At 36.8% G+C, this 17,373-nt stretch overlaps 1 protein-coding gene across 1 annotated transcript in view; it reads left to right on the plus strand.

The window, feature by feature from the left end:
* Nucleotides 1-517: 517 nt before the first annotated feature.
* The window catches only part of Spred1 (sprouty-related, EVH1 domain containing 1), an 88,083-nt gene continuing 71,227 nt past the window's right edge, over nucleotides 518-17,373 (plus strand). Inside the window, exon 1 of the mRNA XM_005381197.2 lies at nucleotides 518-594. Coding sequence (XP_005381254.1) covers nucleotides 563-594 — 32 coding nt within the window. The 5' untranslated portion in view covers nucleotides 518-562. The remainder of the gene's footprint in view (nucleotides 595-17,373) is intronic.

Below are 17,373 nucleotides of genomic sequence, written 5' to 3' on the forward strand. Positions count from 1 at the left end.
CCGCGGGTGCCTGAGGGCCGAGCGGGAGATGCTGGGGTGGGCTCCGTGCGCACCGCGCCGCCCTCGTCGCCCGGAGCCTGGGCTCGGCACCCCCCCGCCGGCCCCTGCCGAGCGCAGCCCCGCTTCCTCCTCGCCGCATCCCTGAGGGAAGCGCCGCCTCTGCCCCCGGCTTCTCCGCCTCTCCTGCTCTTCCTGCCCGGACCCCGCGGCGCTGCACCCCGGAGGCCGGAGGAGCTGCTCTCCAGCCTGCCTTGCAGCTGCCCCGACCCCTTCCGTTTCCCCTTTGCAGCCGGCCCCCTCGGGTCCCTTGGCCGGCACTGATCCTGGGGAAGAGGCTGGGGTCGCCACGGCGGAGGTCGCTGCCGCCACCCCCTTGCGGGGGTGGCCGGGGTTCCCGGCTGGGGGGTCACCGTTCCGCGTGAGACGTCCACCATGGTGAGGCCCCTGAGCCGCTGCCCCCGCGCCCCCCCGGCCGCCGCCGCCTGCTGCCCCTCGGCGCTGCTCCTGCTCCCCCGCCTGCTGTTGCTCCTCCATCTCCAGATCGGATCACGGTGAGGGAAAGATGAGCGAGGAGACGGCGACTTCTGACTACGAGTAAGCAAGCGCCTCATTGATCTCGATTGTCCCCCGCCCCGGCACTTCCCCCGATCCCGCGGGGACTCGGGTGCCGGGAACCTGGCAACCCTGGAGAGTCGGTGCATCTAGATGAACGATTTTGGGGCCGTTTTATTTAATGGCAGCACCCCTCTCCACCCCTTAGGTCTGATTGCTTTCTGTAGGTGCAGGGGTGGGATAGCAGTTGTGTGTCTCTGAGATGGAGTGCTGTGGACGGGTGAAAGTGGAGTAGACATTATCCTTTGCCTCGAAGACCTTTGGCCTGTCTTCCTTCGGCCTAGCGTGCCGCCCAGCATACCTTGGACATCCATTCTGCTTCGTTTCTAGTTATTTCACTTGGAAACTAATGTGTGGGAGCAACTCCTGCAGCACACTGCTCTTGAATCTTAATTCGATGAGTCAGTGACTCTTAAATACCGATTAAGCCCTCGTTCCCTGCCCCCTTCCTTAAACTTATGACCTATCAGATTATTGTTTTTAAAAAAGGGTTAGGGAAAGATCTTTAAAAATTTACTAGGACTAAGGACACTTGGAATATGGGAGATGTTGAGCTATTTTTGTTTACCTTTTTGGATATTGGACCTACCTTCATTAGGAAGATAAAAGAATTAATTCTGAATGCTACTTCTTACCCTTCGGCTATATTACATACATTATTTACGATAAAGAATTTACCATGCTGAACACGGTGGTGACTGCATCAACTTCTGGGGCACTCTTGCTTTAAGTTTTTGCTTATTTGGTCTCTTCTTGTGTTTCCAGACGAAATAGTTAGCCTTTTACATATTTAGCTTTAACCTAGGCGCTGCCTGAAGGAGTAATGGTGTGGTAACAGCTTGCAGTTTAGAAGGGATTTAATTGTAGAACAATAGTATCTGCTTTCGTGAGATTAAGCTCAAGTTTTGTTTATGTTTGAAGGGTGGGAAAGAGTTAAGTGAGTTAGGACTAGTTGTTAGGATACATTCCTTTAAACAAAGTGCATTCCTCAAGTCAGACCTTTTTAGAAAATCTTAAAAGTCTAGTGCCGAGGCTAGTGTAACGTAAAATAGCTAGAAAAATGCCAACCATTATTCCCCCTCCACGAAAATCACACACTTCTGATGAGCGGGTGTAGGAGGAGGAAGGTTGCTGCAGTGTCAGTGCGGACTTGAAGCAGAAGTGGCCGCCATGTTCTCTCTCTTTTTGTGAATCGCCCTCATTTGCATAGCACACTCTTCATTCATAAAAAAAAATAATTAAACATCCATCACCTTGGACATCTTGAAAGGGTTTCCCAAGAAAAAAATTCAAAGGTTTTTTTTTTTTCTGTGTAGATTTTTGAGTTCAGGAAGTAAAGGCGATTTGGAGTTTTAGATTAAATTTGAAAACACGCACACACAAACAACTACCCCAGTTCTCAGAATGTTGACACAGTTATGTGGGAAATATCAGTTCGGGGAGGTGCTGGGATCACGTGATCGTCTCCATTCATAAAATACCTGGCTGTCCATTCACAGTGCAGTACACTGCCTCACTGCCTTCCGCCGATTAGACCTACATTGAGGGAGATCAAGAAGTCTGTCTCAGATAGTGCTTGGTTAGGAGAAAGCTGAACACGCTGACGGTAACTTTATTGCTATCTTTCAATCAGGTAGCTAGGATCAGAATGTTAAGTTCTATTTTAGAGTTGGGCAAAGGCTACTTAATTTTTAAAAGTATTGTATAGCTCCTTGGGGCAGCTGGTAGAAAAATATCTGTAATGTGAATTGATACATGGATAAAACAGATTGTTTAAGTCTTTCCCACTTTTATATATTTGCCACGAATAAATTAACAGTGCAAGTGTGTTTGTGTAGTAATATCAGTGGATTATACGCCTGTTAAACTAAATGAGAAAATACTTCCAGTGGTTTAATCTCCAAGATGTTGATTTTTTTGAAACACTGAATTTCGCCGGGAGGATTGTCTTTTTTAAAAAATACTAAATGTACTTAGTATGGAAATACTTTTGAAATTAGTCATTTCAGACAAACAGTTTGCTCTTCACAAGTAGGAGCTTTATAATACTCTGGGAATAGGAAATGAGTAATACGTTTTAACATATATTGTGGTATAAGATGTTAACCTTTTTCTGGTGTTAATCTGGGAGGGGGTTGTTTCTAAAAACTGAGTTATATTGGAAAACAATGTGGTAATTAGTTTTGTTAAGAGCCAGAGTTGTTTGCTTGTACATTAGCTAAACCAGTAAGAGTGAATTTCTATGGAAGGTAGCTTTTAATCTGCTAATTTACGTCATATCTTTAATTTCTGAGGTAATATTTTTAAATGCAAATTTATTATTTATAGTCCTTATATTATGAAGAGAGGAGATATAATGGCAGAAGCTCTTAGAGCTTTAGCATAGTTTTAAGTGTTCTGAAATACAGATTTTTATTGGGCTCCACGTATATTTTTCTGGTATTTTTTAAGCCGCAATTAATAGAGATTTAATTATAATAGAGGCTCATATTAACACTCTTCATTCTTTTTCACCTGACTTCAGTTTAAATTAAAAGAAATGAAAATCACTATTGTTTGGGAAATTGGTCATTTTTATAGACGATAATTGTAGTAAAATCCAGTAAGACATTTAGAGGCCTCATTCTGAAATCTTTTTTGAGTTTAGTGTTCTGTATAGAAAAATAGATAACTCTTGGAGATTGTGTTGATTTATTAAAAAATTAAAGGATTTGTTTCCGTAAGGGTTTGTCTTTGTAATGAACCATATGAAGAAAGGAATTAAATAGTATAAAATGTTACTTCACTGTTTCAAATTCATGTCTGAGAAGGCAATAATAAGTGTGTGCTAGACCAGAATGCTTTGTGTCATAGAGGAACTAGGTCTACACAATTTTTTCTGCTAATTTTTGGTTTTACAGAAAGTGTTTAATATTCTAGTCAAATGTTTCTAGCAGAAATTCATATCTAATGAGCATTAATAATACTCATTATTAGAAACATTAATAATAACATTGTTTCTGTTAGAAACACCTAAGTATTATACATGTTGAATGAACTTTTTCAATAGAGTTTTACACATTTAAAGGCATATTATTGTAATACTTATGCCTCTTTGTTTTTTGCTGTTCAGTTATGTAAACAGTACATGTCCTTTGCCAGTTTGCACAAAGCACTTGGAAGAGTAAAATACCTGAAATATTGCGTATTTTATTATGCTCATGTTAGCCAGAAACACCATTTCAGCACTAGGCTTTCTAATAGCAAGTTGGGATATTAGATTTTAGAACTAGGTTAACTAGAATTAAGTCATGTGATAAGCTTGCTATGGTGTAATCTGCGTTAGAATCATTTTTCTATAAATTTAAAGCACATTTTGTGGTTTTATCATTAATGCCTTTGGTAGGTTGTTGTGAGGATGTATATGGATGTATATTCACTTCATATATCTTATATGTGTATATGTATACAGTATAGACATGTATAATTTGAAGGCATTCTAGAAATAAAAAACTTGCAAAGTAATGTTTATATAGATGTAGTATGTGAATAATACAAACATTTGCATAGGAGACAACTGATCTATGTAATATACATATGAGCTGAATCACTGTTCACTTGATTCAGCTTCATTGCTTTCTGCTTTTTTTTTTTTTTTTTGTCTTTTTTTTGTCTTTTTTTGAGACAGGGTTTCACTATGCAATTCAGGCAGGCCTCCAATCCTCGTGTGAGTGCTGGGATTGCAGGCATACCACAAGGCCCAGCCTACCTTTTGCTTTCTGACTTAAAATTTTATATTGTATTTTTTAAAACGCAGTATGCTGGCATGTGTGAAATAATCTCCCCCTCATGCACAATTTTTGTGGTTACATAACCCCACCCCCCTAAGGTTCACATCCTATATTTGTCCCTCAGTAGTCCCTCCTGTGTTGTTTCTGTACTTTTTGGTCCGTACTTATGTTAGGGTTTTTTAAATCCTGTAGTACTGTAATCATTTGTGTGTTTTTGTGTTCCCGTTACATAACCACTTGTCCTAATGTGTGTGACCGCACACTGTTTGGTGATACTTAATGAATGTGGTTGAATTAGTGGACTTACGCTAACTTGTCTTTACTTTTTGTGAATTTATACTTTGAAGATCATGACTTGCTTTAGAAAAACAGGTTAAGATTGTGGGAAAAGTAATTATCGTTCTATGAAGACTTTACTTTTTCATGTTTTGTTTCTGCTAGCTTGAGAAATTACTTAATTCAGGCCTTCTAAACGGATCTTAGATGCCATAGGAACGTGTGGATGTGCTTAGCCTCTGAACTATGCTGTGTACCTGAAGAACCGTGTCACCAACAAAGAGGTCGGCTCTTGTGTCTTTTTTTTCCGGAACAGGAAGCTCAAAATTTAGCAGTTTATATTTCTTGGCAGTTTGTCGATTTTCAGATTCTTTAAATCTTCTCCTCCCCCAACTCCTTTATGATGCCTCTTGTGAGGGACTGAGTAGTGATAGAGTGGAAATTGATCAGGAAAGGGTACAGGTTTCAAAGTTCTGTGGTGACTGAGAAGTGCCTAAAAGGGGAAGAGTAACAGTCTAGCCTCTTTGAATTACGAGAGGGAAGGGGTTAAAACCAAGCGTGGTTTTCTTTTTCACCCTTCAGTGGAACTAGAACAGCATTTTTAAAAATGCCAATTTTAAAAATACTTCACCACATGCAATAGTAGTCGTTTCTTTTACATAATATACAGTGATCCCTAAAGTGAATAAATAATGTAGTTTATTTGCCATTCTACTGCTAGATAACAAGTGTATCGTTTTGTTATGTAATCATGCTTTTTCCTTTGATGTCGATGATGAGTCATTCATTTGTGGATTTTAGCTTTGTGCTAAAAGCACTGTAGTAAATGCTTTATTCAAGTGTTTTATAATTAATGTCTGTACATGTTCTCATTGGAATGGGATGCACAGTGGACACTATAGTAGTGTAAAATATTGTGAATATTTTCCTGTGTTAAATATTCTAGAACATAATTTTTAGTGGCTAAAATTTATGTTCAGTTAATGATATATGACATTGATTTTCTTCAGAGTACTATTGTTAAGATATTTCTGATGTTGTTGAGCAATATTACATTGATCCTTTTTTTTTAAACATTCTAGTCTGTTTCATCCCTATTGTTCTTCCTCAAGATAGACTAGGAATGGAGTTAAAAGAGGTGCAAATATTTTTTATTCTTTCTGCTAAATTGCCCTGTGAAAGATAAAAATTCTGCATAGGAGAGTACTTACACTTTATGTAATTTTCTTTGGAATTTTTTTCGCCAATTTTGAGTGGAAATGAAGTCTTATTTCTCCTCAGATACGCTGGGTGGTAAAAAAATTCTTTCAAACAAAACTCACTTTTGAGTAATTCGAATTGTTTGTTTTAGATAACCGCATTTATAAATAGAACTAAAATGATCATCCAAAAGCCATTTGCTGATCGTGGTATAGTGTAAAATACATTAAACTTAAAATCAGGATATGGACTTTTCTTCATTTTCCATTCCAGCTAGTCTTGTGCAAATGACAACCTCTGTAGGCTTCAGTTTGGCCATTTTAATTCAAGAAATTTGAACTAAACATTGTGGGCCCTTCTGTGCAAATGATGTATGATCTGTCTTAAAGTAGTACAGTGATAGACTCCTAAGACACTAGACTTTACCATTTTTTTTTAGTATTTTTAATTACATAATTTCTTTTACGTATTTAAGCAAATAAAAGACTTCTGCTAGAGATCTGATAGCATGCTAAAATAAAAGCATGAATTTTGAATAACAAACTAATTGGTGTGTTCATAATTTTAAAATGTTCTTATATTGTACTTAATATCCTTTTTTTGTTTGGTGGTGTTTTTGGTTTAAGGGGGAGTTGTCTTGTGTTTTGCAAGCTAGTCTGGAACACCTGAGCTCATGTGAACCTCCTGCCAAACTTTCTGTGTAGCTGAGCTTGCTGACTTGCATCATGCCTGGCTAGTATGTGTCTTTGATGGTACTATATATCAGAGATGAAAAACTTGGTATTGCTTAGTTTAAAAAAATAAGTATGGCCTTTCTCTATGGATGAGATGAGTAAATGAGCCAAAGTCTTTGGGCTTAAACAACTATGGAGTAGTTCTACAAGGAATATACAAACAATATATAGCAGTCTTCGTGCTTTGCTTAATGACCAAGAAATACCAAAAATAAGCTCACTTGGTCCACTTGGTCATTCAGTCATGTTAATTTAATGCTAAGAGATAATTGTATATTTAATTAATTGAACAAGTTAAAACAGATGATGAGATTTTGTTTCTTTGGTTTTTGCAGTGGTAGAGATTGAACTCAGGGCCTTGCATGGGCTAGGCAAGTGCTCTGCCACTGAGCTATCTCCCCACCACTTCTCAGTGTCTTGGTGAGTTTTAAGTTCCCCAGGCTGACCTTCCACTTGTGATGCTCCTGCTTCAGCCTCTTAAGTAGTTGGGATTATGGATGTGTGCCACCTTGCCTGGCAAGTTTTGTTACTCCTTTTTTTTTCTTTTCTCTTTTGAGACAGGGTCTGGCTATGTATTTCGGGCTAGCCTTGAATTCACTGCACCCCATGTTGGCCTCGAACTTGAAGTGATCCTCCTGCTTCAGCCTTCAAGTACTGGTATTGCAGGGCATATGGCACCACACCTGGCTTATTACTCTTTAATATTTAGATTTCGTTAACTATTTCTAACATCTCTCAGAGTCCAGAAGCAAAATCAGTACAAGTGTGTGAGATTTTGTTTTTGTAACATGTGGAATGATGGATTTTTCTTACAACATAGTACATTAATAGTGGGTTTTAAGCCAAGGTGTTAAATGGCTTGACAAATGGTTGACAAAGGGTCCTTACAATTTGATGGGCAAGCCTGTCAGACACTGCTGGATTTAATCTTTCTAAGATCCATGTGAGCTAAATATTAACCGTGGTTTAAAAATGAGATCACAGAGGCCCAAGAAAAGTTTAGTAATTTGCCCACAGCCACACAGAGGAGAAAGTGGTAGCACTGACATTCAGATCATGTGGTATTTATACCATACTCTACCTCAGACCCTTAATGTACAGGCTAAAGTAAAAAAAAAAAAAAAAAAGCTTGAAGTGATAGACACATAGAATTGACAGCCATATCGAAAGACAGTGTTTGGTTAAGTTAGAATATGTGTAATGGGAGAAATTGAAAGGGATTTTGACCAGAGAACAAGGACTGCAGTGTAATAACCTGTGAAGGAAGATTAAAGTAGAAACAGGTGAATGAAGGTTGTTGGAGTAGAGAAGCCAAGATCTGCTAGGCTCTTTATTTTTAAGGTCAACAGCGTGAATGTTGAAGTTGCTAGCCATCATCAGAAGCTGAGGTGGAGGTGTGCCGGGCTGGTGGCACCATATTTGATGTGACTGGGATGAGCGTGCTGAGTCCTGCCTCTGCCGTTTCGAGAGCAGGACTAAGTATTTGGGAAGTGGAGGTTGAAGAGAAGTGTGTTGGGATAAGGGACAAGATAAAAACAGGGCAGGGCTCGGAAGAGTTGAGAGTACTGGAAATAGTAGGATCTCCTTATAGTCTCTCAAGAATGAGGGTTACTGAGAATTTGGAAGTACGTAGAGAAAAAAATGGACATTTAAGTAAATTATCCAAATTTGGATTAAGAATTTAAGTTTTATGAGAGGTTAACTAAGATGTTGACTATTTGTAGATGTTGAGCATTTTTATTTATCCAAATTTATTTATCCAGATAAATTGTGTTATTGGCAGATTTTGTAGTCTTTGGGTACTCCATTCTTAATGGGGTAGAAAAACTTCCAAAACAAAATTTATTAATTTTCTTCAATTAACCTAGTATTCACTACCAACATTATCCTGGAGTTAACTGCTAACTGTAACATTAAGACTTTGGCAAATTACATAACTTGTCTTTGTGTTTGATTTCCCATCTGTAAAGCCAAGATAATATGTCCCTACTTCAGAGAGATATTAAGATAAATGTAATGTCCCTCCCACCAATAACATTTTTTCATTGGAGATAAAAAAATATTAAAAAGAACTTTTAGTTCTTCTGAAGAGTGGAACTATTTCATGAAATAATCAGTGCTCCATTTCATTTCACCTGAAAATGGAGTTACTTTTTAAAAAAGGATTATTAACCTGCTAGAAAAACTGTATTTTAGTTTGTTGGAAAGGTGTTCTTTCTTTGAAGTTCTAGGCAGAGACGTAGTGAAACAGTATCTAGTATGTGTCAAGCCAGACAATGAGGCAAAAACCTATTTCTGTCTAGTTTTGTTTGATTTTTAAGTACCTACACCTGTTTAGTTAGAAAAGGAATGTATGTCTAGAGCGTGTAAAAGAACTTTAATAGCTGAGCACATTGTGGAAGGATAAGTGAATTTAATGTCTTTCTCGTTTTAGGTGAAAAAGCCATTTTAGAGTTAAGTGGAGAAACTCTTAAATATTGTGTGGAGGTAAAAAAAAATATTTTCATGGGAGAAAGGGGGGAATATTTTTTCAATTTAATTTATTGAAGTGTTAGACTGTAATAATCAAACTAAGATTAGATTGACAGGCTAGATCTGCTAGCTGTAACTTCACTGTTCTCAACTTAACCCATTGGAACTTTAATTTGGGTAGCTAAAGGTCTATACACTTTATATTTAGGTCATTGTTTGGTTATCCACAACAAATGCAAAAATTTATATTTTGGTTTGACCCAATATTTTGCCCTAATATTTGAAGCATCATAATTTGTTGATTAAAAAATAATTGTCTTGGATACATATCATAAACTTGGTTTAGAAATAAGTTTGAAGTTGTTGGTGGGATCAATATTGTAAATGAGCATAAATCAAGAACTTAAAAATATGAATAATGTACATTTTCTTTTAAGGGTTATTTGATTTAAAAAACTAAATTTAGCAAGAGTTAAAAACAAATAACAACCTTAGTAGATATATCAAACTAGAACATTCTTCAACTTTATATTATCATTTTAGAAAGGAAGGGAAGGGATGAGAGGTGAATGAATAACACAGGTTGACCTGTAGTCACCTTCATTTACCTAGCAATTTTTCCTAGTCTTGATATTTGGAAAAGAAAACTTTGCTTCAGAGTAAGCAAAGTTTTCCAAATAGGAAAAGAATATAACTGATGATATATATTGCATTTGAGGTGGAACCAGTATATAATGTATGCTAGGCTGCAGTGTGAATCCAATATAAAGAGTAATTTGATTTCTAATTAGTGGTTAACTTCTTACCATCCTATTGTTGCATTTGCCCAGTCTCAATAAATTTGGCCAACCAGATAAAACTGATTTTTTTTTTTTTTTTTTTGAGACAAGATCTTGTCATGTAGTTCAGACCAGCCTTGAACTCACTATGTAGCCCAGTCTGGACTCGAACTAGTAGTGATCCTCCTGCCTCAGTCTCCCAAGTGCTGGAATAACAGACATGCACAATTTTGCTTTCTTCTTGTGTTGGGGGGTGGGTTGAGACAGGGTCTCAGTATGTAGTTCAGGCTGGTTTTAAACTTACTGTGTTACATATAGCATGGGCTGGCCTTGAACTCACTGTGATCCCCTTACCTCAGTCTCCCAAGTGCTGAGATTTCAGGCTTGCACCACCACACCTGTCAGTGTTGCTTTTTAAAACACTGTACATGTACATATTTATTTTTACAAAGTCCAAAAGTCCAAAAAGTAGTAAAAATGTTTCTTACTCAACTTAACTTGATATACGTAGTATGACTTATACTTACAGTTCTTACTATCCGTAATATTTCAGCAAGTTATACTAGAGTTTAAATATTACCTCTGTAGTGCACATTTTAGGTTTCTAGCTGTTTGTTATTATAGATCCCTTTATAATATGCATCTATTTCTTTATATACCTTTTTTTTCTTGTTCATATAATTTCTTAAGATAATTGTGTTGGAGTAAGATAACTATTAGAGTATAGTTTTTTTAAAATTGCTGCTTCTGGAAATTGACATTTTTTTTCTGTCTTGGATTATTTATAAGTGAAATTCATTCTCAATTCTAAATTGCATTTTTGTTTTTTCTTAATCTTGTGGTTTCATACAGCTTCCAGTACCTGATCGACAGCTAAGGTTTGAATGATGATCAATATTGGCTTAAAGTGATTTTATGAATTTAGTCTTAACTGTTTCTGTTTAGTTTTATTGTTAATATCTCCATTTACAAAGGTGAGCAAACTGACACTTGGCAAAGTTAAATAACTTGGTAAATCTTTGTAACTGGTAAAGACCTTTGGCTCCAAGGCTTGTGCCCTAATACAGTAGCTACTAGGCTTTTAGACTGTGTCGTAGTAACAAACACATTTACAGATATGTAGCACACAAATGCCATAGTGTATAAATGTAAAGGTTGCTTTTGGATATAATATCTCATCTTTGGAACTCAATACTGAAGAGATCTGAGAATGGCAATGCTGTAACATTTGTCATCTATCGTCTCCCTATAATTACTCAAATTGGAATTTGTCTTCAACCTCACAACTTAATTTTGAAACCCCTACTCCCCTAAGGAGCCTGTAATTTTCAGTATTATGTCTTATTTTCATGAAATAATAAGGTGCACATAAATGCCAATTTTTAGTATCAACAAGGAGGTACATCTTTCGAGGAGAACAGCATCCCAAATGCTACCCAGTAGTTTAGAGCAGGAGATTTTCAATTGCAGTGGTCTTGACCCGGATGGTGTTTTCATAAGAAATGGGATAGAATAGAGAGGTCAGACTCTGTGTTGTCACTGTAAGTCTGAGTTGTTTTATGTTAGGTTGTGTTTATACATATGACACAGTTACCCTGCTGGCAGTTTACAACCATCCCCAAACAGCCATCCCCAAACAATAAAGCGCAAGGATATTAAGATCAAGTAGGGCTCATGGTAAATTGTAAGTGTTTTATACTGATCAGGGACAGTAAATGAGACATTATATAGGACCCTTTGTTTTTTGAAAGAGATACACAGCTACTGATACTCTCCATTTCTTGAGGACACGTTTCTTCTTGCTTCAAGTTAATGGAGGCTTACCTTTATAAGAATTTTTATAAGCTGTGTCAAGCCACTTTGGTGTTCAGAGTGATCACTGAAGTGCTTGCCATTGTACATTCAGATTAGATTCTGTCTCTAGCCTTGTTTTCTCACTTTTTAAGTCTTCCTCAGCTGCAGTAAACTTTATTATGTTAGCTGTGGAGAGATTCTCTGCCAGCTCTAATGTAGCTCTGGCCTTTGAAATCATCAACTTACACATAAGGAAATGGTAGATAAAGGAGTTATAATTTTGTACTAAACATTAAATGTGTTATTTTGTTTCTCAGCTTTCTATCCAGTTGTTACTACTTTACTGAAAGATACTTTTTTTGCTAAAATTTTTTATTTGCTACACATTTTGAGAATCTAAAGGAGTGGTCCAGGTAGAACCTCGCATGATGATGGAAATATTCCATTTCTGGTATCCAGTATGGTAGCTACTATGTGATCGTTTGACTATTGAAAAAGGGCGAGTATTCCCGATCAGAAGTCTGAAACTTTGAACACCACCTGATCAGAAGTCTGAAACTTTGACACTCAAAAAGTTTCAGATCTTGGAGCATTTCAAATTTCAGAATTTTGGATTGGGTATCCTCAGTTGGTAAAATCTATGCAGATATTATTAAAAAAAACTCCAAAATCTGAAATAATTCTCATCCTACACATTTTGCCTAAGTAATATTTGATCTGCCCTTGTAATGCGGCTGTGGCTCCTGAGAAACTACATTTTTAATTTCATTTCATTTAAATAGCCACATGTGGCTAATGACTGTTGTATGGCACAGATCAGGAGCATTTTAATTTTTTTAAGCCCAACAAATATTTTGAAAATTATGATATGTTCTGCATTCAATCTGTTGAAAAAATTCTAATTCCTTTTATTTTATTGGTACATTTTAGTATACATAGTGATAACATTCATCATAGGGGCTTTGTACCTCTACATGGTTTATCTTGCTTCTTTATTTCCCATCCCACTCCCTTCAGCCCTTCCTCCCTTCCTTGTTTATAAAAGCTTTGTTGGTACCTTTTCCCTATTCTTTTTTTTCTTGTCTCGTCCCCCCCATCCTTCTCATTTTCTTACCTTTTCCCAATATCTATTACAGATTTCAGTCCTTATTTACACATTCAGTTTCTCGCACCTGAGAAGTCAGACATGTGTCTGATTATTTCACTTAAAGAGTATGGTCTCGAGATGCATCTGTTCGCCAAAAAAAGTCTGAAGTTTGTTCTGTCCTCCTTTATGGCAGAATAGTACTCCATTGTATTAAAAACCCCGCATCTTCTTCATCCATTCATCAATTGATGGGCATTTGGGCTGTTTCCAAGATTTAGCTCTTACAAACTGTGCCACTATGGAAATGGATGTCTGTGTATCACTGTGGTATCATGCTTTTAATTCTTTTGGGAAGATACCCAGAAGGGGAAAAGCTAGTTTTAGTTTTTTGAGGAATATCCACACTGATTTCCACAATGGTTTCACCAGTCTACACTCCCACCAACAGTGGAGAAGAGTTCCTTTCCCCCTCTTGCCCCTCCAGCATTTGTAATTGGTTGTTTTCTTGATAACCATTCTTCCTGGGGTGAAATGGAATCTCAGTGTTGTTTTAATTTGCAACTCTCGAATGACTAATGATGTTGAACTTTTTTTCATGTATTTATTTACCATTTTTCTTCATCTGAGAAACGTGTATTCATCTCAGATGCCCATTTTTAGATTGGGTCTTTGAATTTGCGGCGGGGGGGGAGTTCTGTTTTCTTCAATTCTTTATAAGTTCTAGACAGAAGTCTTATCTAAGGGACAATTGGCTAAAATTTTTTCCCATGCTGTGGGTTGTCCCTTTGCTCTTTTGGTGATTTCTTTTGTTGTGCAAAAGCTTTTTAGTAAGATGAGATCCCAGTTGTTGATTCTTTGAAGTATTAATATTTTTGGTCATTGATTTCTGTTTTTAAGTTTATCTAGTTCTTCATTTAGCTTTTCATGTTCTTCTTAAAATTTTTGGTTGAGATGTGTGTTCATTACTTATTTTATCATATTTATTGAAATAAACGTTTGAAGGTCTGAAAAAAATGGTGTGTGTGCGTGTGCACAAGCTTGCATTTTAAAAAAGGAATAATGTCAGCCTGAGTCTCTGGTAGACAAAGTTAAGCCCAGCACTGCTTGACTTTCACAGTGCTTAATATTACTACTTTCATTTATTTATGACTTGATAGTTTTTTAAAAATTTACTAGCTAGTAAAATCTTTCCTTAAGAAAATAAAAGTAAAAGTAAAAAAGATCTCTCCTTTTAGAAACAGTATATTTTGGATAATATACCAGGTCCATGTAAGGCAATACATTGATGCAAGGTAGTGAATATCAACAGTTTGTGGGACAGACAGCGGAAAGAGAATTGGGTCTGTAGGTTCTGCTTTGTCACTGGTTTGCCCTGGTCATTATCTTTAAGTGTGGTTTCTGCTATGCAAAATGGAAAAGAGATTGGTTAACAGAAAAGATTTTGATTTTAAAATGCATTTTATTGTGTAATAACTTCTGATATGTCATTTGGGGTAGTAGCTAAAGCAGATTACACTTACCTTTTTTGGAATAGGATTAGTTATTTCATGGTTCAGATGTCATTGTTGGTCTGTGTGTGGACCTATGTAGTCTATCACTTTAATTTTTATTCACTTGACTAATACCCACCTAAAGTCTAATCTGAGAATGAGAACATTAGTAATAATTAACATATAACTAATGTGCTATCGTAATCCCTTGACATTTTTCTTGGAAGTAACTCTTCTGAATTGTGTTTACCATTAATTAAATCTTACTTTAAAACATTTTTATCAGTTGTGTATGTGTATGCCTAATTGTGCTTCATTTTTTTTTTTTTAGTGTAAAAGGAATATATGTACTTGACATTGATCTTGTTAGTGTTTTGTCATCAATAGTTACATTCCTTTTTAAAAAGTGTCGCTTTTTATCCCTTTGTACTTCTACATAATAAGTCTTTGTGTTATTGCAGTTCAAATACTTTGTCTAAGCTTGAGTTGTTTTCAGGTATCTGCTGTCTGGAACATTACTGCTGTGAATTCTTGCTTAAGATCCTGGTATATATGTGCTAAATGTTCTCTTGGGTTATATACATCGGTGTGTTGAAACTTGTTAATTGGTTCCAGGAGGTGCAGTACCGGAAAAATGACAGGTATCAAACAAACTGTGTTGCGTGAAAAGCGTGGTGAGTCATGAGACACGCAGTAGATGCTAAGGAGTTACGGCCTGCACATGTAGTGCCTAACAAGAACCAGCAAAAATTTTGTGTCAAAATACGTTGAATACTGTATTTGAGGAGTTTTAAAGCAACTGTGTACTAAAGTATAACTGTATTTAGGAAAATAGTTGAGTTATAATGTTGTGAGTTCTAAAGTCTAAAATAATGCAAAATTGTTTTCTTAAGTGGTTTCAGTTTATTTTCCCACTGCTAATATAAGAAATGGGTTTAAAGTTGTACCTTATTTTGGTCTTGATTTGTATTTGCTGTAGCAGATCAGGATTTTTTGCTAAAATGTTCTGGACTGCTTATTACAAAAGAGGTTCTGAATTGATTTAGTGAATTAATTGATTCACAAGAATAATAAACTCATCTAAAATCCCATAACAACCCTATTGAATAGATAATATTATATCCATTTTATAAGTGAGGAAATCCAGGCCTGGTTGAAATTAAGCTAGGTATTCAAGCTTGGTATTCAAACTGGGCAGGTCCAGTCGATAAAGAATCTAGTCTTTTACTTGTGATATTTTACTTCTCTGGAGGTTACTCCTGCTGTGCATTTCCTACCTTTTTGCTTTGTTCCCTGCCTTATCAGTTTCATGGCCTGTGTGAATTTGTGGTGGTGAATGTTGGTTATTCATTCTGTCCTTATGTTATTGTTGTAAATGTTGCCGAATGTGTAGTCTTCCTTTTAAAAGAAACTTCTTACAAAATTTCAGTTTTCTCATTGCTAGAGTATGTAAGATAGCTCAAGTTGTTTCTAGCACTTTTGTTCTAATATTTTGTAATTTGACTTAACAGCCTATACATTCCATTATTAATTTTAAAATCTGTTGTTTACACTATTTCTCATTTGTAGTGTTAAAATGTGAAAGAATTGAGTTTTAATTGTATTGTATAGTTCTATTTGAAGTTATCTATCTATCTCTCTCTATATATATATATATTTTTTTTTTTTTTTGGTACTGGAAATTGAACTTATGACCTCAGGCTTGCCAGGCAAGTGCTTATGCTGCTGAGCTATATCCCCGGCCTTTTTTATAGATATATTTTAATGTGTTATATGATTTTAGAAACTGGAGTGATTGATCCCATAAGTGTATATTATTTTTATGTATTTTTATGTATCAATTTTATCAGTTGATAAAATTTTTAAAATCTAGAGTGGACTTGCTTACACAGTAATTGTCATGTAAGTTTTCTGTGTGTATCTCTGAGTGAACTGTTTCCTTTAATGTTTCTTGGAGATGTCCTTGAAGCAGTTCTTTATTAAGCCAATCATCTTTATGATCTGCTAGGTACTCAATAGATGTTTTTTGTTGTTGTTGTTTTACCTTTCAGATACTTGCTGAAATTTTTATATATGTGGAGGGATACTTGGTTTTTAGGATAATTGTTTTTAAATAATTGTGATATGAAGCGTTTCTTATTGAGTGAGAGTGGTACACTCAATGATAAATACTTAATATCCACATATCATGCCAAAGTAGGATAATATTTGAATGTCAAATTAATATTAAAATGTTTTGCTTCTATATAAACAGTACCTAGGTCTGTTTCAGTAAGAAACAACTTTTAATTCAAAGCCATTATGTGTACTCTGCATATTTTAGTGGTAATGAAATGTTTTGGTGTATCAGGCCCAAAAGGATCAATTATACATGTGCATTGGAATGGTATGCTGACAGAAGCAGCCAAGCAGATGGAGATCAGGATGTTGCAGAATTCCTTATTAGTCAAATTTAGCTTATCTCCTGGATTTTACATTGCTTGGAGGGTTGGCACAGTCGTTAATGTTAAAAGTGAATGAAATAGCGGTAACAAACATGTATTGTGTGTTAGGCTTCTCTAGAGGAAAGGAGTTGATATGCAAGGGGATTTGCTAGGCACGCTTACCAGAGTTGAGGTGGGAGCGTCCACAGTGGGAGTGTGTGGGATCAGTGATGGAGGAGTCTGCAGTGCCTTGGCTGCAGGCGGTAGTTGCGCAGACCAAGAAAATGACAAAACGAGGGATCAGCGATACAGCACTAGTCCAAGGTCAAAGGCCAAGAACAATGGTGACAAACATTTTAGAGCTTTTAGTGATATGAACAGCCTACTGTGGCACTGTGGCACAGGTGCCATAGGTTTGCCGCCGCTGGCCTGGAAGCTCACTGGAGAGTCACCTTTGCAATTGTGTGGAAGGCTCAAGAAACTGGAGACTGATGTCCAGAGGCAGTGGCAGCAAGGCAGTTAGGGACCTGTCCAAAAAGATGGGAGCTCTTCAAAAGCAAGCAGCGTCTTCCTTCTTCTCCTTTTTTATTCTGTCCAGGCTGCAAGTCTGTTGGTGCCGCTTGGTGGATGGGTCTTCCCCCTCAGTTTGCTGACCTTCAGACAAGTCAGTTATCCACAGACACAAGCAGAGCGTGCTTTACTAATCTGCTAGGTGATTCTTACTTCAGTCAGGCTG

Source organism: Chinchilla lanigera, unplaced genomic scaffold, assembly GCF_000276665.1.
Source record: "Chinchilla lanigera isolate Chin_1 unplaced genomic scaffold, ChiLan1.0 scaffold00015, whole genome shotgun sequence".
Classification (NCBI taxonomy): domain Eukaryota; kingdom Metazoa; phylum Chordata; class Mammalia; order Rodentia; family Chinchillidae; genus Chinchilla; species Chinchilla lanigera.